The sequence below is a fragment of the Lagenorhynchus albirostris genome, chromosome 16 (assembly GCF_949774975.1).
Source record: "Lagenorhynchus albirostris chromosome 16, mLagAlb1.1, whole genome shotgun sequence".
Taxonomy (NCBI): domain Eukaryota; kingdom Metazoa; phylum Chordata; class Mammalia; order Artiodactyla; family Delphinidae; genus Lagenorhynchus; species Lagenorhynchus albirostris.
The window spans coordinates 70,526,660-70,553,467 of record NC_083110.1 but is presented as its reverse complement, the minus strand read 5'-3'; the positions used below and the strand labels follow the sequence as shown (position 1 = coordinate 70,553,467).

General features: G+C 37.6%; 1 protein-coding gene across 2 annotated transcripts in view; it reads left to right on the top strand.

The window, feature by feature from the left end:
* The window catches only part of SHTN1 (shootin 1), a 101,653-nt gene that overhangs the window by 48,874 nt on the left and 25,971 nt on the right, over window positions 1-26,808 (top strand). For both annotated transcript variants that reach the window (XM_060126458.1, XM_060126459.1), the window contains 6 exons: window positions 7,365-7,511; window positions 9,867-10,020; window positions 11,818-11,917; window positions 16,594-16,676; window positions 23,297-23,406; window positions 26,526-26,579. In XM_060126458.1, coding sequence (XP_059982441.1) covers window positions 7,365-7,511; window positions 9,867-10,020; window positions 11,818-11,917; window positions 16,594-16,676; window positions 23,297-23,406; window positions 26,526-26,579 — 648 coding nt within the window. The remainder of the gene's footprint in view (window positions 1-7,364; window positions 7,512-9,866; window positions 10,021-11,817; window positions 11,918-16,593; window positions 16,677-23,296; window positions 23,407-26,525; window positions 26,580-26,808) is intronic.

The window sequence follows — 26,808 nt, the reverse complement described above, 5'->3', positions numbered from 1 at the left end:
TCATTGTAGTTTTGATTTGCATTTCTCTAATAATTAGTGGTGTTGAGCAGCTTTTCATGTGCTTCTTGGCCATCTGTATGTCTTCCTTGGAGAAATGTCTATTTAGGTCTTCTGCCCATTCTTGGATTGGGTTGTTTGTTTTTTTAATATTGAGCTGCATGAGCTATTTATATATTTTGGAGATTAATCCTTTGTTGATTCATTTGCAAATATTTTCTCCCATTCTGAGGGTTGTCTTTTCATCTTCTTTATGGTTTCCTTTGCTGTGCAAAAGGTTTAAAGTTTCATTAGGTCCCATTTGTTTATTTTTGTTTTTATTTCCATTACTCTAGGAGGTGGGTCAAAAAAGATCTTGCTGTGATTTATGGCAAAGAGTGTTCTTCCAATGTTTTCCTCTAAGAGTTTTATAGTGTCTGGTCTTAGAGTTAGGTCTTTAATCCATTTTGAGTTTATTTTTGTGTATAGTGTTAGGGAGTGTCCTACTTTCATTCTTTTACATGTAGCTGTCCAGTTTTCCCAGCACCACTTATTGAAGAGACTGTCTTTTCTCCATTGTCTATCCTTGCCTCCTTTGTCATAGATCAGTTGACCATAGGTGCGTGGGTTTATCTCTGGGCTTTCTATCTTGTTCCATTGATCTATATTTCTGTTTTTGTGCCAGTACCATACTGTCTTGATTACTGTAGCTTTGTAGTATAGTCTGAAGTCAGGGAGCCTGATTCCTCCATTTTTTTCCCTCAAGACTGCTTTGGCTATTCGGGGTCTTTTGTGTCTCCATACAAATTTTAAGATTTTTTGTTCTAGTTCCATAAAAAATGCCACTGGTAATTTGATAGGGATTGCATTGAATCTGTAGATTGCTTTGGGTAGTATAGTCATTTTCACAATATTGATTCTTCCAGCCCAAGAACATGGTAGATCTCTCCATCTGTTTGTACCATCTTTAATTTCTTTCATCAGTGTCTTACAGTTTTCTGCATATAGGTCTTTTGTCTCCCTAGCTAGGTTTATTCCTAGGTATTTTATTCTTTTTGTTGCAGTGGTAAATGGGAGTGTTTCCTTAATTTCTCTTTCAGATGTTTCATCATTAGTGTATAGGAACGCAAGAGATTTCTGTGCATTAATTTTGTATCCTGCAACTTTACCAAATTCACTGATTAGCTCTTGTAGTTTTCTGGTGGCCTGTTGAGGATTCTCTATGTATAGCATCATGTCATTTGCAAACAGTGACAGTTTTACTTCTTCTTTTCCAATTTGTATTCCTTTTCTTTCTTTTTCTTCTCTGATTGCCGTGGCTAGGACTTCCAAAGCTATGTTGAATAATAGTGGTGAGAATGGACATCCTTGTCTCATTCCTGATCTTAGAGGAAATGCTTTCAGTTTTTCACTATTGAGAATGATGTTGGCTGTGGGTTTGTCGTATATGACCTTTATTATGTTGAGGTAGGTTCCCTCTATGCCCACTTTCTGGAGAGTTTTTATCATAGATGGGCGTTGAATTTTGTCAAAAGCTTTTTCTGCATCTATTGAGATGATCATATGGTTTTTATTTTTCAGTGTGTTAATATGGTGTATCACATTGATTGATTTGCATATATTGAAGAATCCTTGCATCCTGGGGATAAATCCCACTTGATCATGGTGTATGATCCTTTTAATGTGTTGTTGGATTCTGTTTGCTAGTATTTTGTTGAGGATTTTGGCATCTATATTCATGACTGTTATTGGTCTTTAATTTTCTTTTTTTGTAGTATTTCTGTCTAGTTTTGGTATCAGGATGATGACTCATAGAACGTGTTTGGGAGCGTTCCTTCCTCTGCAATTTTTTTTTTTTTGCGGTATGCGGGCCTCTCACTGTCGTGGCCTCTCCCATTGCGGAGCACAGGCTCTGGACGCGCAGGCTCAGCGGCCATGGCTCACAGGCCCAGCTGCTCCACAGCACGTGGGATCTTCCCAGACCTGTGCACAAACCCGTGTCCCCTGCATCGGCAGGCGGACTCTCAACCACTGCGCCACCAGGGAAGCCCTCTCTGCAATTTTTGTAAGAGTTTGAGAAGGGTGGGTGTTAGCTCTTCTCTAAATGTTTGATAGAATTCATCTGTGAAGCCATCTGGTCCTGGACTTTTGTTTGTTGCAAGATTTTTAATCACAGTTTCAATTTCATTACTTGTGATTGGTCTGTTCATATTTTCTGTTTCTTCCTGGTTCAGTCTTGGAAGGTTATACCTTTCTAAGAATTCGTCCATTTCTTCCAGGTTGTCCATTTTATTGGCATAGAGTTGCTTGTAGTAGTCTCTTAGGATGCTTTGCACATCTGCGGTGTCTGTTGTAACTTCTCCTTTTTCATTTCTAATTTTATTGATTTGAGTCCTCTTCCCTCTTTTTCTTGATGAGTCTGGCTAATGGGTTATCAATTTTGTTGATCTTGCCAAAGAACCAGCTTTTAGTTTTATTGATCTTTGCTATTGTTTTCTTTGTTTCTATTTCTTTTATTTCTGCTCTGATCTTTATGATTTCTTTCCTTCTGCTAACTTTGGGTTTTGCTTGTTCTTCTTTCTCTAGTTCCTTTAGGTGTAAGGTTAGATTGTTTATTTGAGATTTTTGTTGTTTCTTGAGGTAGGCTTGTATAGCTATAAACTTCCCTCTTAGAACTGCTTTTGCTGCATCCCATAGGTTTTGGATCGTCGTGTTTTCATTGTCATTTGTGTCTAGGTACTTTTTGATTTCCTCTTTGATTTCTTCAGTGATCTCTTGGTTATTTAGTAACGTATTGTTTAGCCTCTATGTGTTTGTGTTTTTTACGTTTTTTTCCCTGTAATTCATATTTCTAATCTCATAGCGTTGTGGTCAGAAAATATGCTTGATATGATTTCAGTTTTCTTAAATTTACTGAGGCTTGATTTGTGACCCAAGATGTGATCTGTCCTGGAGAATGTTCTATGTGCACTTGAGAAGAAAGTGTAATCTGTTGTTTTTGGATGGAATGTCCTATAAATAGCAATGAAATCTATTTGGTCTGTTGTGTCATTTAAAGCTTCTGTTTCCTTATTTATTTTCATTTTGGATGATCTGTCCAATGATGTAAGTGAGGTGTTAAAAGTCTCCCACTATTGTGTTAACTGTCGATTTCCTCTTTTATAGCTGTTAGCAGTTGCCTTATGTATTGAGGTGCTCCTATGTTGGGTGCATCTATATTTATAATTGTTATATCTTCTTCTTGGATTGATCCCTTGATCATTATGTAGTGTCCTTCCTTGTCTCTTGTAACATTCTTTATTTTAAAGTCTATTTTATCTGATATGAGTATTGGTACTCCAGCTTTCTTTTGATTTCTATTTGCATGGAATATCTTTTTCCATCCCCTCACTTTCAGTCTGTATGTGTCCCTAGGTCTGAAGTGGGTCTCTTGTAGACAGCATATAGATGGGTCTTGTTTTTGTATACATTCAGCAAACCTGTGTCTTTTGGTTGGAAAATTTAATCCATTCACGTTTAAGGTAATTATTTATATGTATGTTCCTATCAGCATTTTCTTAATTGGTTTGGGTTTGTTTTTGTAGGTCCTTTTCTTCTCTTGTGTTTCCCACTTAGAGAAGTTCCTTTAGCATTTGTTGTAGAGCTGGTTTGGTGGTGCTGAATTCTCTTAGCGTTTGCTTGTCTGTAAAGCTTTTGATTTCTCCATTGAATCTGAATGAGATGCTTGCCAGGTAGAGTAATCTTGGTTGTAGGTTCTTCCCTTTCATCACTTTAAATATGTCATGCCACTCTCTTCTGGCTTGTAGAGTTTCTGCTGAGAAATCAGCTGTTAACCTTATGGGAGTTCCCTTGTATGTTATTTGTCATTTTTCCCTTGCTGCTTTCAATAATTTTTCTTTGTCTTTAATTTTTGCTAATTTGATTACTATGTGTCTTGGCGTGTGTCTCCTTGGGTTTATCCTGTATGGGACTCGCTGAGCTTCCTGGACTTGAGTGGCTATTTCCTTTCCCAGGTTAGGGAAGTTTTCAACTATAATCTCTTCAAATATTTTCTCTGGTCCTTTCTCTCTCTCTCTTCTCCTTCTGGGACCCCTATAATGCGAATGGCGTTTAATGTTGTCCCGGCGGTCTCTTAGGCTGTCTTCATTTCTTCATTCTTTTTTCTTTATTCTGTTCTGCAGCAGTGAATTCCACCATTCTGTCTTCCAGGTCACTTATCTGTTCTTCTGCCTCAGTTATTCTGCTGTTGATTCCTTCTAGTGTAGTTTTCATTTCAGTTATTGTATTGCTCATCTCTGTTTGTTTGTTCTTTAATTCTAGGTCTTCATTAAACATTTCTGGTATCTTCTTGATCTTGCCTCCATTCTTTTTCCGAGGTCCTGGATCATCTTCACTATCATTATTCTGAATTCTTTTTCTGGAAGGTTGCCTATCTCTACTTCATTTAGTTGTTTTTCAGGGGTTTTATCTTGTTCCTTCATCTGGTACATAGCCCTCTGCCTTTTCATCTTGTCTGTGTTTCTGTGAATGTGGTTTTTGTTTCACAGGCTGCAGGATTGCAGTTCTTCTTGCTTCTGCTCAGAAATCAATTTTTGAAGTTAATTTAATTTACCTTTTTAGTTACCAAAGGAAGATATATACCTTGTAAACATACAAACAATTCTCAAATGTGTAAATTAAAAATTGAACATTTCTTCCTTACTTCTGTTCACACTTGTCCAATTAAAAACCAAAACCAGTACTTCCCTGGTGGTGCAGTGGTTAAGAATCTGCCTGCCAATGCAGGGGACAGAGGTTTGAGCCCTGGTCTGGGAAGATCCCACATGCTGCGGAGCAACTAAGCCCGTGTGCCACAACTACTGAGCCCACGTGTCACAACTACTGAGCCCACGTGCCACAACTAACAAAGCCTCCACGCCTAGAGCCCGTGTTCTGCAACAAGAAGCCTCCGCAATGAGAAGCCTGCGCACCACAACGAAGAGTAGCCCCCACTTGCCACAGCTGGAGAAAGCCCGCGGGCAGCAACCAAGACCCAACGCAGCCATAAATAAATGAATAAAAAAATAAAAAATAAACCCTGAAATCAAAAGCATGATCCCCCCACAAGGAAGAAACAACGAGTTGTCTTCCTAGCTATGTTAAGTTTTTGTATTTCCTCAACATAATTTCAATTTTTGATGACTTCCCTGTACTTTTTGAGTATATAATTTTTTCTATTTAGTGTAGTTTTTCTTTTCTCTGTTTAATGGTGTGGATACCTTTTTCAACATGTAGTCCCAATATACTGTGAAACTATTATGTAATTCGTGTTGTTTTCAGACAACTCAGATGATGATATTTTAATGTCATTTTGGAAAAAATGAATTATATATTAATAACACAGCATTTTCTTCTCATTCTTGGAAAAGATTTAGGAGAATTTCTCTGAAATTCTGATACCAATGATGTTATTTGTCTGGTAAGGGACCAACTTAATAACTCTAACCAACAAGTTCTTACCATAGCTAAAAACCAAATTCATTAGTGTTTGGTAACTGAATTTTCTTTAAATACATCTTAGAAAAAGCATTATTTAGTGTTTTATTTTAGTATCTTAAAGTCTATAAAAGGTAGTCTAATGACTAATATTTTTCAAGTTACCATTATTATTGAAAGGAATTTCTTTTCTGTATGTTCTTTTCATCTTATATTGTAATTTAGGGATTGTTACAGGGTTTTGCAAAAGAAATTCATGTTGTTAGCATCCCTAAGACATATCTTTATTCTTTTCTCTCCAGAATAATAGAGTTAAGATAATTTATAATCATGTAAAGTTAAGCAAGTTTTCCCAGTGTTACAGAGAAAAGGAGATCTGTCCCTTTTCCCAAGAGAGAACCAGAGTACAGAGAAGCAGTGCAGGGAGAGTAATAAAGCACCCTTGGCATTGATGGTCACCTGTGCCCTGCATTGTCTTAGTGCTGAGCTCCCACCTCTGTCCTGGTCAACCTTGCTGACCGCTTCCTCTCTGTTTGCTCCTGGCCTCTGAGCTCTCTTGGCAAAAGGCCTCACTTGTTGGGAAGCCAGAGAATGTCACTTACGTCAGCTGCTTTTTGCTGGCCTTTCATTTTGACTCTGAGATATATTCTAAGATACCAGCAAGGGACCCCAACCAGTTAAGTTTTAAGAGGGAAAAATGTATTAAAAATAATTTTTTTAAATAATAGTAACCTGAAATAAGTCATTTCAATTAAACCACTGATCTCAAGTTTAAGATACTATGATGTAATACTGATTACTCTTCCCTAGCGTGTGGACACCTCCCGTCTCACTTTTCTCCAGCCTGGCACTTGTGCGCACGCACACATTCATTCATGCTCTATCTATACCTGTTCTTACAGAGAAATGAGGTGTTAGATGGAGGAAGAATGTAAATTTCACTTGAAAATGTTGTTGCTCTACTGTAAGATAAGCCTGATATCAGAATTTGAAAAACATTTCATGCTTGGAATCACCCATTGGCTGACTTGTGTAGGGTATTAAGGAAAAGAAATAACGGGTGAATAGAAAATAATTTTGCCTTCAATCATGTAAAGTTGTCAAGATTAAGTTAATAATATATGTAAATTGTTTTATAAAATGCTCAGTAAATATTAATATACCTTTTTCCTTCTCCTCTTTACCCTCTTACTGTTAACTACTTTCGTCACTGGGGAAAGACTAATTTAAGACAGAATCTTAGGTCTGGTAGATAGCAGAGGATGGAGATTAGCCAGATGGTTGAGAGCGTGGGCTTATAAATCAGACAGATCTGGGTTTAAATCCTGATTTTGCTACTCACTTGTGTCTTTGAGAAAGCTGCTTAACCCCTCGGGGCCTCAGTTACCTTATTAGTAAAAGTGGGGTAATAATAGTGTCTACTTGACAGTGGTGTTCTAAGGATTAGATGATAAAATGTATGTAAAATGATTGCCACTGTATCTATCCCATAGTGTTTAGTACATTTTAGCTTTCCATTGCAGATACGTTCGATTCATAGGATTGATGTAAGGATTAAAATAATGTGTATAAAATATTTAGTAGAGTACTTGGCTTAAGTTCTTGATAAATATTAGCTGCTACTGTTAGTATTAATGTACTTTAAAGCAATAATAAATTATTAAAAACTGCAGTGTAGGACTAAACTATTGTATATATACTGTGCTGAGGCAAGGGTAAAGGTTCTAAAGATTATATAAAAGTTATGAATGAAATCATAGCAATCATTACTTCTAAAATCATTATACTATAATTCAGAAATTGCCTTTAACTTTTTAATAAAAACTCCACATACTTTTCCTTTTGTTCCAGTTTCAGTTGAGGAGATGTGTGAAAATGATTGGTATATACATTTTTATAATTAACTTTTGCAGATGTTTATTGAACAAAACAAGCTAAAGAGACAAAGCCACCTTCTGCTACAGAACTCTGCTCCTGACCAGCAGCTTTTGAAAGCTTTAGATGAAAATGCAAAACTTATACAGCTCCTTGAAGAAGAGAGAATTGAGCATCAACAAAAGGTACCAGATTTTCTCCTGGAGTTTTAATACACACACATACTTAAATTGAGAAGAGTCAGTCCAGTAGCTCATAGTTCCATGTTTTGCCTAAGTGACTAAGTCTTTCCAGTCTTTTCACCTTTTAGAAAAAATAACTACCAAATGAATTTAATTTATAGTATCCAACTAAAATTTATGCACTGCTGTAGGCTTTATAATGATCTTTAAACTGTCCAAAGGGTCAGAAGAAGCGAGAGAAAGAGATACAACTCAAAAAGAGCTTGGATAATGCAGTTTGGAAATCTGCATTTCCAAGTTGAGTTGGTTGTGTTTTGGGAGACTGCATACACTAGGAGAGTGTATTGTGTAGTGGTCTCAAAGAGCTTGTTGGAGGGCATAGGTTTTATTCAAAGAGGGAGGAAAAGTCCATGTTAGTAGTAATTATTTGCTTAGGGAAAATTTGTGATTTTGTAAACTTGCACAGATCTATGTTTAAAGACTTAAGTGGTTATTTCAATTTGTATGAGTAGAGCTATTCCAGCTGACACAGCCTACCTGTATGTGCTAGGCAGAAAGGATAGTCACCGTGGTGGGTGAGAAAGAGAGGCAGAGAGGAGGAGAAGCGAAGAGGTGGAACAAAGCCTTTCAAATTAAAGAAACCACTTGAGAAAAATTACATCAGTGTTTATACTACTTACAGTGTACCTAGTTTGTGAAGGAAAGGCTGTTAGCTGCCATTTGTTACCACCTGTCGAAGTCTCTTTCAGCAACAATATTGGCATTTAATCCTTGGAAGTTCCTGGAGTTTTTAACCAAGTTGGTTGTGAGGTAGAGTTAATTTTTTTTTCTTCCATAAGAAATGTTGGCGTATAGGTAGAGAACCTCTAGATGAATATGTGGTAACTGTGCTTGCCCCTGGGAAAGAGGCCTGGGGAGTAGGATGGAAGGGAAATAATTTTTTTTGTCCCCATATGCAGGAATTACCTTTTTTTTTTTTTTTTGCGGTACGTGGGCCTCTCACTGTTGTGGCCTCTCCCGTTGTGGAGCACAGGCTCCGGATGCACAGGCTCAGCGGCCATGGCTCACAGGCCCAGCCCCTCTGCGGCATGTGGGATCTTCCCGGACCGGGGCACGAACCCACGTCCCCTGCATCGGCAGGCGGACTGTCAACCACTGCGCCACCAGGGAAGCCCAGGAATTACCTTTTCAAATGAAGGGAATGAAAGAAGGTTTATTTTTATTTAGCTTATGTTAGAAATTTTGGTTCTGAAAAGTTCTACTACTGTAGTTAACTCATTTAGTAAATAATGCGTGCAAGAACCCAGTAAATTGTATTGAGGATGGGACTAAATTGTTGTGTATGTTCCTTGTTGGGGTAGTGGGAAAGGTACTGAAGATTAGGTAAAAGTTACAAATGAACTTACAGCAGTCAGTACTTCTAAACGTATTATACTATACTATACAATTATTCTGGATAATCTTTCAGGTATGTGGTTGAAAATATTTCTTACCTGTCTGTAAGTTCCCTTGCAGATTCAGCAATCTTTAAAACACAGCTGTGTTGTTTTTATGATTAAAATAAAACAAAATTTTAAAATACAGAAAAAGCTAAAGCAGAAAATTAAGATTAGTTAAAAATCCCATATTTTGGTGCATATCCAAAGTTTATGTAAATTGTAGTTTTATGAATATAGGTTAAACGGAATCATGCCAAGCATATGGTTCTATAACCTGATTTTTTTCATTTGGTAATATATATTTCCATGTCAGTGTATAGTGAGGTTATGTGATTTTTAAATGGTTGCATAGTATTTCATTTAACGAACATAACTATAATTTATTAAATCAGTAATATTGGTGGACATTTAGGTTATTTCCAAGTTTTCCCTGTTATAAAGAACATTCTAGTTAATGTATTTGAACACTTGTCTTACTATTTCACAAATTCTAAAAGTAGTATTACTGAATCAAGGATCTTTTCTTCCTTATATTTTTTTAAGGTTTTTTATATTTGTTACCAAGTTGTCCCACCAAATTTTTAATATTACCTGAGTTTTTCTTTTGAAAATGGGCACAAAGGCGTTAATCTGTTTTAAATGAATTTGTTACTTAAATTAAATGAATATTTTACTTTTTCTAGTCACCTTTAAAAATTAAATTATCTGGGACATAAGTCTTCAATAAATTTATATTGAATTACATTGCTGATAGTGATCTTAAGTATTATCTGTATCCTAGGATTTGTGTGGTTTTTAAGATGAATTGTAATCTCTTTGCTATGAAGTGCAAAGTAAAAGGGAAACATTTATTTTTCCCCTTATTTTCCTTGACAGAGGAAAAACTGTCACCACATAAAAGTCTGTTTATAACTTATAGGTCAAAAAATTAGAAGAGCAGCTACAAAATGAAACTCTCCGCAAAGAGATGCACAACCTCAAACAGCAACTGGAGCTTCTAGAAGAAGATAAAAAAGAATTGGAATTGAAATATCAGAATTCTGAGGAGAAAGCTAGAAATTTAAAGCATTCCGGTAAAAGCACTGAGTAGCCTATTATGTCTTATTATTACTATGTGAATCTCTCATGACCAGTACATTTACTAAATGCTATAGAAAAATACCAAGATTTGTTTTAAATTTCTTCATTTCTGACTATTGTAATTCATTAGAACGGTCGCTGTAATCATGTGATTCACAAATATTTAGACTTCTGTTTTGGACTCACAGCCTCTATGAGCATCACATACAGAATTAAGAGACGGAGATATCATTAATGTGGGGAGACCAAAACTTCAGCATTTCTCAGGGCTTCAGAGATGAGTGTTCGTTAAATACTTATTTTATTCATCTTAGGGTGCATTTTTAAAAAGAATTAAACTTTTTAGGTTTATATTACCTACATTTTCAATGTCTAATTATGCACATGAAATAATACTTTCAGTATCACACCTAACGATAAAATGGGCAACAATATATATATGAAATGGAAAAACTTTTAAAACACCAGGAGTTACTTAAACGATTTATTCATTCAGTTCTAGAAGGCTTAACAAGAATGTGTGAGTTGGATTACTACACAGGGATAAGTAATAAGTTTCTGTTGGAAAGTAGGTAATTTAAGGGGGCAGGTTGTTCCCTTTATAACAGCTTCAATATTCACTTCAGATATTTTTGGTTAATTTTATACTAGAATTTTGAAATCTGTACAGAAAAATCAAGTAGGCTTTTTCCTTTAAAAAATATTCAATGCTTTCTAATCCACAATGAAAGTGAATTACAATTTATTTTTTGAAATTGATCTAAAATTAAGAAGTAGTCCATTCTTTTTAGTTATTGTCTGCTGTGTGTGTACCCAGCCATACCCAGTATCCTAGGGTGCTATAAAAAATGTAGAAGAAAAGAAACCATGCCTTTTGTCCATGAGGATCTCAAACTCCCTTTAGAGAAACAGAGACATGCATATGAAATAACTAGAGGATTCTTGGTGTCAGGGAGCCTGGCCCCCACTGCTTATTTAAGTGTTGACGGTAAAAACAAATGCACAAATCATTAGGGTAGTCAGTCATGGAAAGTAGAGTGACTGCGCAGAGGGAGAGCTATTCCTGAGTGCAGTACCTGTAGCCCATTAGAGCCCGATTAGAGGCATTCACATCTGTGATATAAATTCAAATTGAGTTTCTTGAAGTCAGGAACTGTGTCATGAGCAGCACTGAGCATAGGCTCTTTCACATTGTTGGAGCTTAGTAAGAACTTGTTTCATTAATGGCTTGAATGAATAAATTATATTTCCAGAATGCTCTTCCAAAGAGCAAAAAGTTTCTGAGTTAAACACTTGAGAGTCTGAGTCTGGTTAAAATCAAGAACTCTAGGATTTGCAGTTTTTGAAGGAGATTAAGTGGAGGAGGAAAGTATGCTATTAAAATTCATTACTAAATGTCATCTTTAAAATTAATTCTTGGTCTGTATACTTTAAAAGTCAAGTATTAACAATTTCTTAGTGTTTGAGTAGTAAATTCTATTGTTAACAAATATTTCTTCAGCCTACTCTCAATCCTTACTTCCCACCCATCCAGCCATTGTCTTGATTTATTTTTTCTTTTCCATAGTTTGTATATATAGCAAAAAGATGGTAAATTTTTTGTAACATATATAAGGCCTCTCTTACTGATGATAAAAAGTTTAAAGGGTTCTGCAGTTTCATACTGAAATTTCTAACTTTGCTTTAATAAAAGAACTTGATTTTGAGAGTGGTTGTTTTTTCCTTTACATGTATATAAGGTGTTAAGTTGCTTATTTCAGCTCTTTTCTGAATGCTTGCTCTCTGTGCAGTCGATGAACTCCAGAAACGGGTGAACCAGTCTGAGAATTCGGTACCTCCCCCACCTCCTCCTCCACCACCGCTTCCTCCTCCCCCTCCAAATCCTATCCGGTAAGCACGTCCAGGAAGACTGCTTTGCATCAAATGTTAGTCCTTGTCAGAGAAACTGAAGTTTATGCTATTGGTACCCTTTTTAAGCAATACGGGCTTAGATGCATCATTTTGAGGGGCGTGGTGGTAAAAAGTATGAAAGATATCAGCAGGTGTTTCAGAGAATTTTCTGAAGGCCAGTATATCATTCCTTTCTTGTAACATATAAAGACATCTTGTGGCCTACAGTGTTCTTCTGTTGTAGGTGTTTAGATTTCATGTGGATGTTCCAAACCAAGGAGCTAGACATCTAAAAAAATTTTTTTGATACTTCAGTTTTAAAACTTCAGTCCATATCATTAGGATTTCCTTTAACTGGAAGATCAAGGAATTTTGAGCTTCTCCAGAACGTTTTCATGTTTTTCTCTCACTAACTTGAATTTGAAAAGCTATGCTTTGTTCAGTTATTTAAAAAATAAAAGTACTGAACTAACAGAAACCTAACAGATCTACTTTAAGCCACTGAAGTAGTTAAGGCAAAATAATTTTTACACGTGATCGATCCAAGAGTCAATTGAAAGAATTTCAGGTATTTTAAATTCTTTCTGTCCTGAGTAGCTAAATCTGTAAGAGGTATTCTGAATTTGACATTTATAATAGGAAATTCATCACTTTGATTTTTTTCTAAGGTCTAGAATTTTGAGCTTGATAAGAAAGGTCACTTCTGTCTGTGAGGAGGGATAACTATTAAAAAATGATTATAATCTTGCTGTTGGCCTTTAATTTTTAGTCTCTGAAACCTTGAGAGCTCTTAGAATTAAAAGTAAAGTATAACAAATAGAATATTTTCTCAAAAAGCATCCTACAGTCACACTGAGAAATGAAAGTAGGACTCAGACTATGTATATCTAAAGCATGAACTCTTATAAGGCCCATTAAAGAAAATTTTCATTGAATAACATGAATGATTTTTATTTTAAGATGAATTTAAGTAGTATAAAATATAATTTCTCAGTAGAAAGAGATTTTTATTTTTTGATAAGGAGTACTTTCTTGTCAAAAAAGTATATTTGCATTTGTATTGAGTTTCAATGGACTTTGAATCCACTAATCAAGGTTTTCCAACTTTGTTCCTGAGCTGTTTGTTTTACCCTGAAGTAGATCATGGATAGAAGTGGAAGTGGAAGAAAAAGACTAGAGCCTGTGGCTTCTTTAAGTGGCTTTATTGCTTTCCCCTCCTCTTCCTGTTCATTTGACTTAGAGGACAGATGGGAGAGAGTTAAGAGAGGAAAAAGGCATATCTTGGTCATTTTGTAGTAATGGAGTGAAAGGACAGGTCCTGGCTAGGTGTGGCTCATGGGGAAAGGGTAGGGTATATTAGTGTGTTAGTCAGGGTTCTCCAGAGAAACAGAACCAATAGAGGTGTGTGTGTGTGTGTGTGTGTGTGTGTGTGTGTGTGTGTGTGTGTGTGTGTGTGTGTGTGTGTGTGTGTGTGTGTGTGTGTGTGTGTGTGTGTGTGTGTGTGTGTGTGTGTGTGTGTGTGTGTGTGTGTACACATACACATCATATACATAAAAAGAGAATGGAGTCAGCAAGCTGGAGACCAAGGAGAGCCTGTGGCATTGTTTCAGTCTGAAGGTCAACAGGCCAGGAAGAGGCAGTGTTTCAGTTTGAGTCAAAAGCAGGACAGAGCAGATGTCTTAGTTTCAAGGCAGTCAGGCAGGAGGAATTTTCTTTTACTTGGGGGAGGGTCACCTTTTGTTGTATTCAGGCCTTCAACTGATTGAGGGAGGCCCATCCCACATTAGGGAGGACAGTCACTCAGGCTACCAGTTTAAATGTTAATCTCATCCAGAACCCTCAAAGAAATACCTAGAATAATGTTGGACCATTTATCTGAGTACCCCATGACCCAGTCAAGTTGACTCATAAATTAACCCTCACAGTGGGTGTGAAGAACACTTGAAGAATTTCAAGGTGAATATTTTCCACCTGGGGCAGTTTTAGCCAGAGGTTTGGATGATTGGTCCCAGATGTCTTGTCCTGGTCTTCTCATCTGTCCTGTGAAACTCACACTATCTATTGATATTTTCTCTTTAGTCTAAGCAACATCTTGACAGTTCTTTTTAATACTACAGATGATTTTCCTGTGGACACCGTATCAGTCTTCAACTTATACTTCAGAACATTTAAAGCTAGCACTTTCTCTTATCTACTTAGGTGGTTTGCAGTGTTGGACATATATCCTTAGTTCATTTATGTAAATACATATAACTGTTCTGAGCAGTACAAATAACTTCTTGCTTTGTAATCTTTGTGTACAATAATACACATTCTCAAAACTTCCCCTCAGGGCTTCCCTGGTGGCGCAGTGGTTGAGAGTCCGCCTGCCGATGCAGGGGACGCGGGTTCGTGCCCCGGTCCGGGAAGATCCCACATGCCGCGGAGCGGCTGGGCCCGTGAGCCATGGCCGCTGAGCCTGCGCGTCCGGAGCCTGTGCTCCGCAACGGGAGAGGCCACAGCAGTGAGAGGCCCGCGTACCGCAAAAAAAAAAAAACAAAAAACAAAAAAAACTTCCCCTCAGAACCAGAGATGGGATCATTACAGAATGAGGAGAGGCCTCTGATTAGTGAGAGCCCTCCCCAAACCCCACCCTTCTATGGAATGTTAACAAGTAGACATTGAATATTCTGTCTTCAGTTGACAGAATGGAAAAAATAAAGTTTGCATCATTTAATTCCCTCACCTTATGGATTAAAATGTACTTGTTTTAAAGTTCTGTGCAAATTAGAAGTTTTGTGAAAATAATTTAATTACATTTTGGGTCACTATGAGCCCAAAGAAGACAAACTAGATGAAGTTAAAAGCTCAGTGACCGATTGTTTCCCAGTTGGTAAGTCCTGGAAACTTCACAGGGTAGAGTAGGATGTAGCACTTTCTTTATGCTATGCTTTGTGGGAGATTGTTCAGTATGTGTGAGAATTTTAAGAAAAGGCAGTTAGGGAGGGGATTAATAATATAACCAAAGACAGAAGTAAGAAGTGAAAAAAAAAACCTAAAAATGATAGTGGTTAAGGAACATCACGTTGTTCTGTCCTCAGAGCAAATAGTACTGTGTATCCAGTTGCCCCTTTTTCTGCAGGCAGCATTATGCCTCTCTTCCCAGTTTGTCTTCCTCAGGACTGTATTTTGTCAAATCCAGTTTACCACACTGAGGACATTCATAATGTAGTTGAAAGAATTTCAGAGTTCTTGATTCTTTTTTTTTTTTTTTGGTGGGGGTGATAATATATATGTAGAAGTGTACACAAACTTATGTACAGTTTAAAATAATATAAAATGAGTATCCACGTAATCACCATCAAAATCAAGAAATAGAACAATGCTAGTACCCTCAAGTCCTATCCTTTTATCCTTTTCTTAAAGAAAAGGGTTTTTTTGCCTATATACATATCCCTAAACTACTGTAAATACATATACGGTCTGTTTATGACTTTATATAATTGGAATTGTAGTGTATTCCTTTGTGTCTTTTTCTTTTCACTTTATATTATTTTGTAAGATTCATCCATATTATTTTATGTAGCCAAAGTTCATTCATATTCATTGATACGTAACCCACTTTATGAATGTCCCAAAATGTGTTTATCCATTGTAATACTGATAGACATTTGAGTCATTCCCAGTTCAGGGAAGTTATGGAAATTCTACATGAACATTCCTGTACATGCTTCCTGGTGCACAAGTGCTTGTATTTCTGTAATATATATGGAAGTTGAATCACTGGCTCATAGGATATGTCTATTTTCATGCTGAACAGTTTTCTAAAGTGGTGCTATCAATTTATACATCTTCAGTTTGAGAATTCCTGTTACTCCACAAACCTACCAACACTTGATATTATCAGACTTAAAATTTCTTGCCTATTTGATGAGTGTGTAGTAAAACCTCAATGTGGCTTTTATTTGTGATTTCCTAATAACTAAAGAAGTCAAGAACCTGTTTGTTTGTGTGCTGGAAATTTGGACATCCTTTTTTATGGGGTTTCTTGGTTTTGTCCTTTTTTTCTGTTGGGTGTGTGCTTTTTCTCATTGATTTGTAGAGTTTCTTTTTATTCTTTATGATGTCTTTTAATATATGGAGGTTTTAAATTTTCATGTCAAATTTATCATGATTTGGATTTTACACAGATTTTTGAAACATGGACCAGAGAGACAGTGGTCTGAATATATGTTATCCCTGAAGTATCTGGTCTATGTTGTGCAGATTCAGATGTTTTTATGCCCATATTTCGCAAATAGATATTTACCAAAAATCCCCTAATTCTTTTGTCCTTCCCTCTCCCTCAAATGTATTACATAGATAGCTGTTTCTGAATTTTAAATATGGATATTGAAAGGTTTTCTCTATCTATTTTACTTTGCAGATGTCTCTGCATAAAATTAGTAATAGTGTTAGCAGCCCCCTTCTCCCAGTAACTAGTTTGGTTTTTACACAGTAAAGGGGTGAGACATCTTTCTCTTTCTTAAAAATTTAACAGTTTATTAAAGTGGAAAGTAGGCTACTTAAATTCCAGTTATATATTCATGCACTTAGAGAAGAGTTGGATTTTAACTGATTACTTAGAATCTATACATTTTATTTCTTGGATCATAAGGCATCCACTAATCCTGTTGATCTTTTTCTTTCTCCTAAAGATCCCTCATGTCCATGATCCGGAAGCGATCCCACCCCAGTGGCAGTGGTGCTAAGAAAGAAAAGGCAGCTCAACCAGAAACAGGTAATTCTCACCCCACCCCTTTGGTTAACTTTTTGTTGGTGGTGTACAGTTTTTCAACAGTAGACATACTTGTTAGCTCTTTGACTATGAACAGATTGTTGGGGAGAAATGTGAACTTAACAGCTAGAAGAATGAACCAAAGAACAGTCATTGTCTTCACGTAGCTTACTGTCTAGAGCGGGTAAACATTCACACATATCACTGTAATGCAAGGGATGCTGGGAAATGTGTTTTCATTAAGGGGTGAGGTACTTTGGGGTGTAAAAGAAAGAGAGGAAGTAATTCCAAATGAGGATTTGGGGAAAGGTCTTAAAAAATAATATATATATATATATATATAGGCTGTATTTTCTGTGCTATACAATCACCACTCCTTATGTTTATTTTTTTTAATTAGTTAATTAATGAATTTTTGGCTGTGTTGGGTCTTCGTTGCTGTGCGCAGGCTTTCTCTAGTTGAGGTGAGCAGGGGCTACTCTTCATTGTGGTACACAAGCTTCTCATTGCAATGACTTCTTCTGTTGCGAAGCATGGGCTCTAGGTGCTCGGGCTTCAGTAGTTGTGGCACGTGGGCTCAGTAGTTGCAGCACATGGGCTCAGTAATTGCGGCTCCTGGGCTCTAGAGCACAGGCTCAGCAGTTGTGGCGCATGGGCTTAGTTGCTCCTCGGCATATGGGATCTTCCCGGATGAGGGATCGAATCCGTGAACCCTGCACTGGCAGGTGGGCTCTTAACCACCGCGCCACCAGGGAAGTCCTGGGGAAAGGCTTTTTAGAGTTGATAGCAATGAACTGAGACTTTGTCAAGCACTTTCTGTGTTCTCTCCAGTGCTTTGTACTGGAGATACAAGACATAAAGTCACATTTGAGTGGGGCAGATAGGAAGTAAACACGTAATTACCAGTGCAATATATAATTATTTAAATACATTTTTTTGATCAGTACTGTGGAGGAGTGGTTATCAGTACTGATCTAAGAGATTATGGAGGTGGACTACTGATGTCAGCAAGTGATATTTAAGCTGAGTAGTTGTGGATTTCGAAGGTCAGGGTATATATGGTAAAATAGATCACATAGAAGGGCAACAATTCAAAGGTCCAGAGTGGGGAAGGAGCTTGGCATATTAGGAAACTGAAAGAAAGTTGATACTACTAGAACATGGGGTGCAAGAGAGGAAGTCTACTAGGTAGACAGGAGCCAGATTCTAGAGGCGGTGGTCAAGATTTTGATATTTATCCTAAGGGCAGTAGAAGTTTAAGTAGGAGTGTAACATGATGAGATTTGTCCTTTGTAAAAAATTACACTGGCTGCAGTGAGAGAACAGAGAACAGACTGTACAGGAATGAGAGTGGATGAGGGAAGACTGTTGCACTCATTCAGGTGAATGTTGATGGGGCTGAGATGCGGGTGGTAGTAGTAGAGAGAGAAAGAAATGGATAAATTCAGGAGCTGTTTAGGGAGGTAAAATTCACAGGACCCTGTGATTCTTTGGAGAGGGAGAAGCTGAGGATAATAGGAAGAGATGGGGATGGAGAGAGAAGAGGTTTGCTGCTGAGCAGAGGCCCCAGGTGGGTAGGTGCAGAGTCAGTGCACAGAGCTGTGGGCAGTTTGATGTGGACCCACACTGAGAGCAGAAGCTTGAAATGCTGGCCCCAGATCTTGGGCCTTTATGCCTGAGGACCATAGAACCCAAATTAAACTCAGCAGTGTTTGTTCAACCTGTTTTACTTATGGAGCATGGTAGGTTAGCCTGGTTCAAGCCCAAATGGGTGCAAACTTCTTGGCCCCCTTTTCCTGCCTCCGGGTCTCCTTGCCCCGCCCCAGCCATTTTCATACCTCTGCAGTGCCGTGTTCTCAGACGCCAGGTCTCATTGTGTTGTCCTACATCTTATCCCATTTCTGTGCTTCTCCCTGCCTCAGAATAGAATCTCAAACCCTGTCTGCTTAGAGGTGGTCCTCTGCCTTTACTCTAGCCTCATTTCTCATTACATCTGTTTCACCTTATGGCTGGCCCCTTACGTCTAAGCCTTCTGTGCATTTGTTCCTGTCTTTCCTCATTCCAGAATTGCCCTCCTGCCCGTCCTCTAGCAAGGTACTGTTCTGATTCCATGTCTCCCATTCAGGTTTCAGCATATTGTCTGGTGTGTTCCCAGTCTCTTCCTCCTCTTCCTTTATTTATGAGTATTAATAATCCAGAATGAATGGCTCATTACTGTGTGTTGCTATAGCAGTTTACTTCAAATTTTGTTACTGTGAGGATTTAATGTCCCACCCCCCAGCCTCTGCTCTGGTGTTGGGGTTATTTCCACATCTCTCCTCCGAACAGATTGCAGGCTCTGTGAGGGTTTACTTCTCTCTGCAGCCTCCCACAGCTTTCATGCATATTGAATGAATCAAAGTTTAGACTTGGTCTTTTCTTCTTAGCAAGAACCTTGCAGCACCATTACAAACAAAAGCTGTTTGATTTTATCATCTGTATGAACTGACTTTCTGCCCCTGCCTCCTACAGCCCCTTGTAATGCAGCTAAAAGGCAAATTCTGCTTTGCCAAGGCATTGCAGGATTTCGAAGTCCTGCCTTTGGTGATTTGCAGGGCAGCCCTGCTCTTGGGTTACTGGCTGTTAAGCCTCCCCTGACACTGTAATTAAGATTAAAATTTTGTTTGTTTCGGTCTTGTTTTGGGAAAACTGGTTAAGTCTTAGAGGGTCAAGAAGGCAGTCAGAATAAAATAAATTCCCCTTCTCAGTAAATTACATTATTAGCTTATCAACCTCAACAGCACCCTTAAATTTAAAAAGATGTGTTCTAGAACTTATTAACTCCCAGTATTAGAAACCATGCAGTTTTCCTTATGAAAATGATATTTCATTTACAATTCATGAAATGTGGCAGCATTTTCCCCCTCATCCTTGAGCTATTGAATTGTTACTTTGGGAATCTAAGTAGTTACAGACACAGAAGTTGATCAGGAGATTTTTAAACTGGGGCCGCCCTAAAATCATACCGCCTTAAATGATAGGTACCATAGCCGTACTTTGCTCTGTCTGGCAAGGTAGTTTATAGTGTTTTGTTAATCATTCACACTAAAAAATAGTTGTTGAGTGGATCAACAGCGATTAAAGACATGATGAATGAATGTAGAGCATCAATATTGGGGTCATCTGAGACACTTTGGAGTTTGCATTTATAACATGGGAACCAGTCTTGCTATCACAGTGTTTTCTTATATTAGCATCGTATGATGGCTTTTGCTATACAGTTGGTATGTTTTTCAGAGCTTATGAATGGAGAAACTTTTATTGTTGGGTTATGACTCTTAAAAAGCTTGATTGTAGGGAAGGTCTGTGAAATATTTTAGAAGTAGTTTTAAGATCTAAACACAAGAAATCATTACATACTTTGCAGTTAATAACTCTAATTTTGATAAGAATGCATTTATTGGACAAGTTCTGAGATTTGAGAGGTATGCCTGCTGTTTATCATATATTTAGGTCATTAATTTGTTGATATTTTCTTACCTCAGTTTGCTAATCTGTAGAATGGGAATAATAGTTCCTATTTCATAGAGTTGTTTTGAGAATTATGAGTCTCACAACATGTAAAGCATTTAGAGTAGTGCCCATGACATAGAAAATATTCAGAATGTTACCTAAAAGAAAAAAAAAAAAGGCATGGTACCAGTCACCCTGAAGGGCAGAAGTCCTCATTCAGCAGGCTCTTGTGATCATTGTAGTTAAGGAAATTTTCTTAACTTTATGACTGTAGGTCAAATCCAAACTTATTCAACTATGATATGTTCTTTAGAAATTTCGTGCATCACAGTGCCATAAGATTTTCTTTAATGCCTTTTAAAAAATGTTATTGAAAGAGAAAAGTAAACCTGTGACATTTAAAAATTCATTTTAGTTTCCTCTAGGTAATACCAAAAGGTTTTATTGAGCAATAAGGTGATGGTTTTGTCTGTGGGTCTTTTTTTTTTTTTTGAGGAACTAACTTATTTTTCAAGTGGGTCTTAAAATTTAAGCCTCAATTAATTACATGTAGCTTTCTGATCCAAGACTGACCTGGAAGCACTAACTCAAAGAACATTTGATTTTATTTTCCTGTGGCAGTTCAATAACATTAGACCCCTTGTCTTCCTTTGTCCCTCTTCTTTAATCTCCAGTATCCTGCATATTTCTGTTGTCCCCCTGATTACATGCTTTTGTGAAACAATTACCAACTGCATGATTGCAGAAAAGAATCACAAAACATACCATGAGCTCTCTGTAGGTGATTCTTGCAGATTTGTTAGAACTGCTTAATAGTTCAGAAGTTTGTATAGATTGCATTTTGCTAGTTCAAAAACAGGGTCGGTGAGAGAGAAAGCTTGTGTAGCTAACCTAGCCATTGCCCTTGTGTTGTGCCTGAGTAGGGAATCTGATAAGAGTGATTTCTTTTCCTTAAGACCAATTAAGCCTTTACGTTTGAAAAAGACTGAGAAAATTTTATGAGCCTGGTTTATAATCTGTACACAATACAGATAGTGGCACTTCTCTGAATTATCACTGTGATTCTGGCAAGCAAAAATAAGAAACTACTTTAAATTCCTGTTGTGTTAGATGCTGCAGCAGACTTGAATGGTGTTGACCATAATTCTCCATCTGTCTGCCTTAATTAGTTTTTGTTTTGTGCATTTAATTGAGTTTTAGTCGTTCCTTACAGAGTGCTAATCTGTTTGTAGGCGATGTTCCTGTTGCCATGCAGCTCTTCCCAAGTCTTACTCAAAATGGCAGCCTTTCTGAAAATCGAATGGGTTTTGAAGATTTTTTTAAATTCCCTGGAATAAATTCCATACCCATACCAGGTGCTTGAATGACAGATCTGTGTCTTATTTCCTCTGATTTTGAAAACGGTCAGCAAAAGTACCATGTAGTGCATAATAGGTATTCAGATATTGAATAAGTGAGTCGGTGAATGAATGAATGAGTGAATCTCTGTTCATAGTAATTTTCTTGTCTGTCCCCTTGTTGAACATGTTTCTGAGCCATCAGCAGAGGTTGCCTTAGAAAATACTGCTTAAGGGCACATAGTTGATCAACCCACAGCTTTGTTGTCTTTTCGTTTATTGGTGGATGAGTTCTGACCTTGGTGCCATGTCTCCCATGTTGCCTCACAAAAGATACTCTTTTGACTTCTGGAACTGAAAAATGCTGTTTGGATATTGAGAAATTTGAATTCCCAGCATTTCAGTGGCTTCTGAGGATGACAACACTATTTGAAATCAGGACTGTATTAGAAAACCTAGGTTATATGATGAATATAGCAGTGATCCCATCACTGTGATGTTGCAGAGTGGAGGATAATGGAGCCTCTGGATTCTCTAAGTTGCTCCCCTCAGCATGTATAAGAGGAATAGCTAACCAGGATTAGAGTGAAGTCTGCCATATTGCAGTAAAAGAAGCCATGATTTCGGCCTCCTTAGCGCAAAGCCTGACACGACTGTGAATTAGCTGGGGGATATAGTTGTGATTGCCTCCATTTAGAAGCCATTCTTTTGAGGTTTAATTGTAAAACTATTGATAGCCATTTAAAGCTCGAACTTTAACAAGTCAGTCAGTAGGTAGATGCTTGCTGAATGCCTACCATATGCCTGCCCCACAACGTGGAGTCTGTTGGAGGGTCTTTATGAGATATTTAAACTTGAATGTATTGGATACAGTGAGTTAGCTGGAGGTAAACACAAGATCTAGAGCTGCATTAATGGTGATAAATGTTCCAGAATGATTTGGTGCTTTTGGTTAAGCTTTTGTGCAAGAGACAGATTTCACTCTTCTGACCAACAGGTCTCAGCTCACCTCAGTTGCATTCATCTAGTTGATACATATTTCAACAGCTTTATTGTTTTTGCAGCCAAAGAGTGTAAAGATTAAACAATAGACAGTTGAAATTTTTTATCACATTTAATTACTTAACTGCAGTCATTTCTGGATGTATGTTTTCTTTTAACATTGACAATTTTAAAAGACTTGAAAAAGGTTTGGTTAAATGTTTCCTTCCCATATGATTCCTAAACAAAAGATGGCAATTTAAAAATAGATTTTATCTATTTGCTGCTCATCTTTTGACTGTGGATTTCTTCCAGGAGGTAAAAAAATCTCTTTGATCTTTTATTTTCAAATGGGCTTTTTGATAGTTATTCCTGCTTTGGTTGGATTTCTTTGACATAGGTTGTACTATAAGTTACAAAAACATCTTTGAGACAAAAGTGAATGGTTATTTGGAGTTAGGTACAAAATTAGGTTTTTAAAGACCTGGAGAAATTCAGGTCTATTATTATGCTGACAGACGGAACAAAATGTACTTTGTTTAACATAGATGAGCCAATACTGATTTCCAGGCTACAAATTAGACCTTAAATTTTATAACTCTTATTTCTCAAAGCAAATCTCTTATTAAAAGATTTTTATTAAAAAAATATTGCTACCTGGGAGCTGTTAACCTTAGTAAATTATTGGTGTTTTGTGACTCTGTCTGATAAATGACTGTGGTTAATTACATAGTGCAGTCTTTCTAAGTTACCAGAAATAGGAAGTAGTTTTCTTGTAACATAAGATGATTTATGTGTGTGTTCTTTGAATAGCTGAAGAAGTCACAGACCTGAAGAGGCAAGCAGTTGAAGAGATGATGGACAGAATTAAAAAGGGAGTTCATCTCAGACCAGTTAATCAGACAGCTAGACCCAAGGCAAAGGTATGGAATGACTAAATGCTTTTTTCCCCTGATGTTTCTTTTTTTTAACGTAAAATTTTGAAATCTGATGAAAGCTGCATCAGAATTGACTGTCAAATCTTGGGTTAAGTCTAATGTGCCGTAAAAGCCTTTGCTTCATATAAGCACTTTTCAGAAGGACTCTGACCCATAGGAAACCTAGGTCACTACAGAAAGTAAGTCCTGTGGTTGCAGGGTGCTGCCGTCTCCTTGAGAGGGACATTGATATGAACTGTTATACCAAACAAGTAACAATTAGCACGCCCTTTATTTTCATCAATTCCTGGTGCTTGTGTGTAATTCAGCAAGTATTTATTGAGTATCTACTATGTGCCAGGTACTGTTTTAGGCACCGGGAGTAAAGCAGTAAACAAGGCACAAAGATCCTTGCCTTCCCGAGGCTTCTGTTTTAGTGCGTGGGGGAGGGGAATCTGAGTGTGGGGATCACATCATATACCGTAGCAGACCTAAGACAACTTTTGAAAAATAGTGAGGTTTATAAGATTGTTTCCATTAATTTCACAGACCTATTCCCGATCACTTCAAGGAGAAACTTGTGTATCTGTATCATCAGCTGTCTTCTAAGCTAGACCACAGTGAGCTCCAGGGTCTGTGGAAGTACCTAGTGTCTAGTTGAGAGCTTTTCCTTCCCCTTGTATATCTGTCCCATTTAAATAGACTCAATAGTAGAGTTTTTGACATTTTTCTTGAAAAATGTTTTTTCCTTCCTCACTCTAATAAGGTAGCAGCAGATTGCTTCTCTTTCTTTTTCCTCTTCCTTTAAACCAAACTTTATGGTCCTTTCTTACTCTCAAGGATGCCCTTCTTCAGCTACTTCAGTGTCCCCGAGTGTCATGACTATTCACTAGAAATTCACCTGGGCTTTTAAAGTTGCCACTTTGTCACAGGCAAACAAGATAACTGGACAAGGCAGGAATGGCCGTGGTGTGGGCTGTCCAGGGAAAGGGGGTTGGGAAGAGGGAACGAGCATTCCACGCCAAGAGAAGATTCACATCTAGGGAAATGGAAGCTTCAGCCAGCTGTGGAGAGTAATTCAGTCTTGTGCTAGAGCTCTGAAAGCAAATGGGCAGAATGTAGAACTGGACGAGAAGCTGAGCGTGTAGATAGTTGGGCACAGCTCTTTCAGTGCCAGTGTCTGATGAGTGAATGAAGAGCACTGTTGTTGGAGTCGGGTCCTTGCACTATCACCCAGCTTCCCGGGCTTCTTCTCCATAAGATACCCTCTCTGGCTCACACGGTTGTTGTTAGGGTCAAATAGAGTAAAATGTGAAACCACTTTAAAATGAAGGGTCTAAGTAGAACCTTAGAAAATAATACATTTTTATGGCTTTCATGTCACAACTAGTTTGGAAAGAATAGCAAAACCAAATTATTACTAGAGAAAAATGCAGTGTCGTAAAAGAAACAAAATTAGTTTAGAAAGAAAAATGTTGAAAACTTCTTAAATCGTAAGTGTTCTGTATGTACTTTCATTTTCGTTATATCACTTTGTCCTTTTTCTTTCTTGCCGTGACTCTTTCAACAGTTACACATTATTTAATGTCAGTTCAAAATCTGGAGGACAGCTGAACAAGGATCAGTGGACAACTGTTTTGTTTTGGGTTTTTTTGCTCTTAATCATTAAAACTGTGTAGATATAGTGGTGAATGACCTGGTCAGTAACCTTTAAAACAAATGGTCACTGCATGCCTCAGTGCAGACTTCTTCCCCCAGTACCATCAGTACTTTCCTGAAATGTCACCAGTTATGAGAGTATGCAGTCCAGGCTTTGAAAAGGCTTGTGCAGTCAGAGGGCAACTTGAGTGGCATAGCAGCACTTTTGAGTATGCCTTTAGGCAGGGTGTTTGTTCAGAAGTCGTAACATGTCACCGAACAGCTTACCTACAGAAGTCAAGCCTGCCTTGAGAGTACTAATTTAACTGCGTATTACTAAATTCCTTGATGTTGGTGGTGGTGCTGGTGTGGTTAAAATTAGTGTCTTAGAGCTTTTGACTGGCACTTGTGACTGCCACTGATGGCATGTGTATTTCACAGAAAACGGAGGCTATGAAAGTTGAACACCTTAGTTTAATTTGTACATGAGCAGCAAACCTCTCTCTCACTTTTTCTAACTGTACGTTTTTAAAAATTGGAATAGGATCTTATTCCTTTATTATCTTTTGAGAGGAAAGAATTATAGGTTGCCATTAATCACCTCCCATCTCTTGATGAAAGATTAGCCTTGCCTCTTTTCTAGGAATGAGAGGCCTGAGTGATTCCTTTCACTGTGTCTTGTAGGTTTTCTCTTCATCTCCTTTGTGAAAGGAAGTGGTACAGGGAAGATCAGAGGGTTTTTTTTTCAGCCATCTTTTCATTGAGGGGTCCACAAAGACTGTGGTATTATGGGGCAGGCAGGTATTACCCAGAATTTCATTTCAAATTATTTTGTTCGTGGTGTAGCCAGATGAGAACTGGGCTTGTAATCGAGACACCTGACTCAAATACAGAATTCCTCAAAGTGTAACTTTCCTCATAAGTAAGATGAAGTACTTGGACTGCACGCCCTCTGAGGTCTTTTACTACTCTGGTAGCTGGTGATGCTAACATTCTCCTGTGATCCCGGTTGTGAAATTCATGAAACTCGACGTGCCAGTCCTCTGTAAGCTGGCCTTGGCCTGGAGCTGACGGAGCTGAGAGGTGCTCTGCCCTGTTGCTTGCTTTCTGCTCTGCACTCCTGCCTTCCTAGTCCTCGTTTGCTGGCTCAAGTCCAGCAATGAGAGTGAAGAAGAGTTTATTGTAAAATGTTCTGAATAATTTGGAATTAAATCTTTGAAATTTAATGTTTACCAGATCTTTTCTACATATGATGATAGTAGGTAACAAAATGATGTGTAGAAGATGGTAGCTTGGCTCTTACCTAATTTTCTATTTAACTGCTCCTTGGGAGCATTAGCATGTCTAATATTTTTTACTAACCGTAAGACATAAACCTAATTTAAAAAATGTAGTCAATATAAGCCACCAACTCTTTGCCATGTAAAAGTCTTTGTTGGGTATCTTAAAACTGAATTACTCATTTTTCTTCTTTTTTACAATTGTAGCCAGAATCTTCAAAAGGCTCTGAAAGTGCAGTGAATGAACTAAAAGGAATACTGGTAAGAATAGATCTCAGTTTATTATTTAGTTAATGGGAAAATGGAAGAATATTTTAAAAATCTACTGTTATGAATAATTGGTTTTGATATATTTGATTTCCATTTACAGTAAGCCTCATTACTTTTGATAGTTTACTTGACTGTGCTGTGGACTCCTCCATTGGGTGTGTTAATAATGTGTCAGTACTCTGCTGTTTCTATTCTAAAAGAATGGGTACACTTTCCCGCA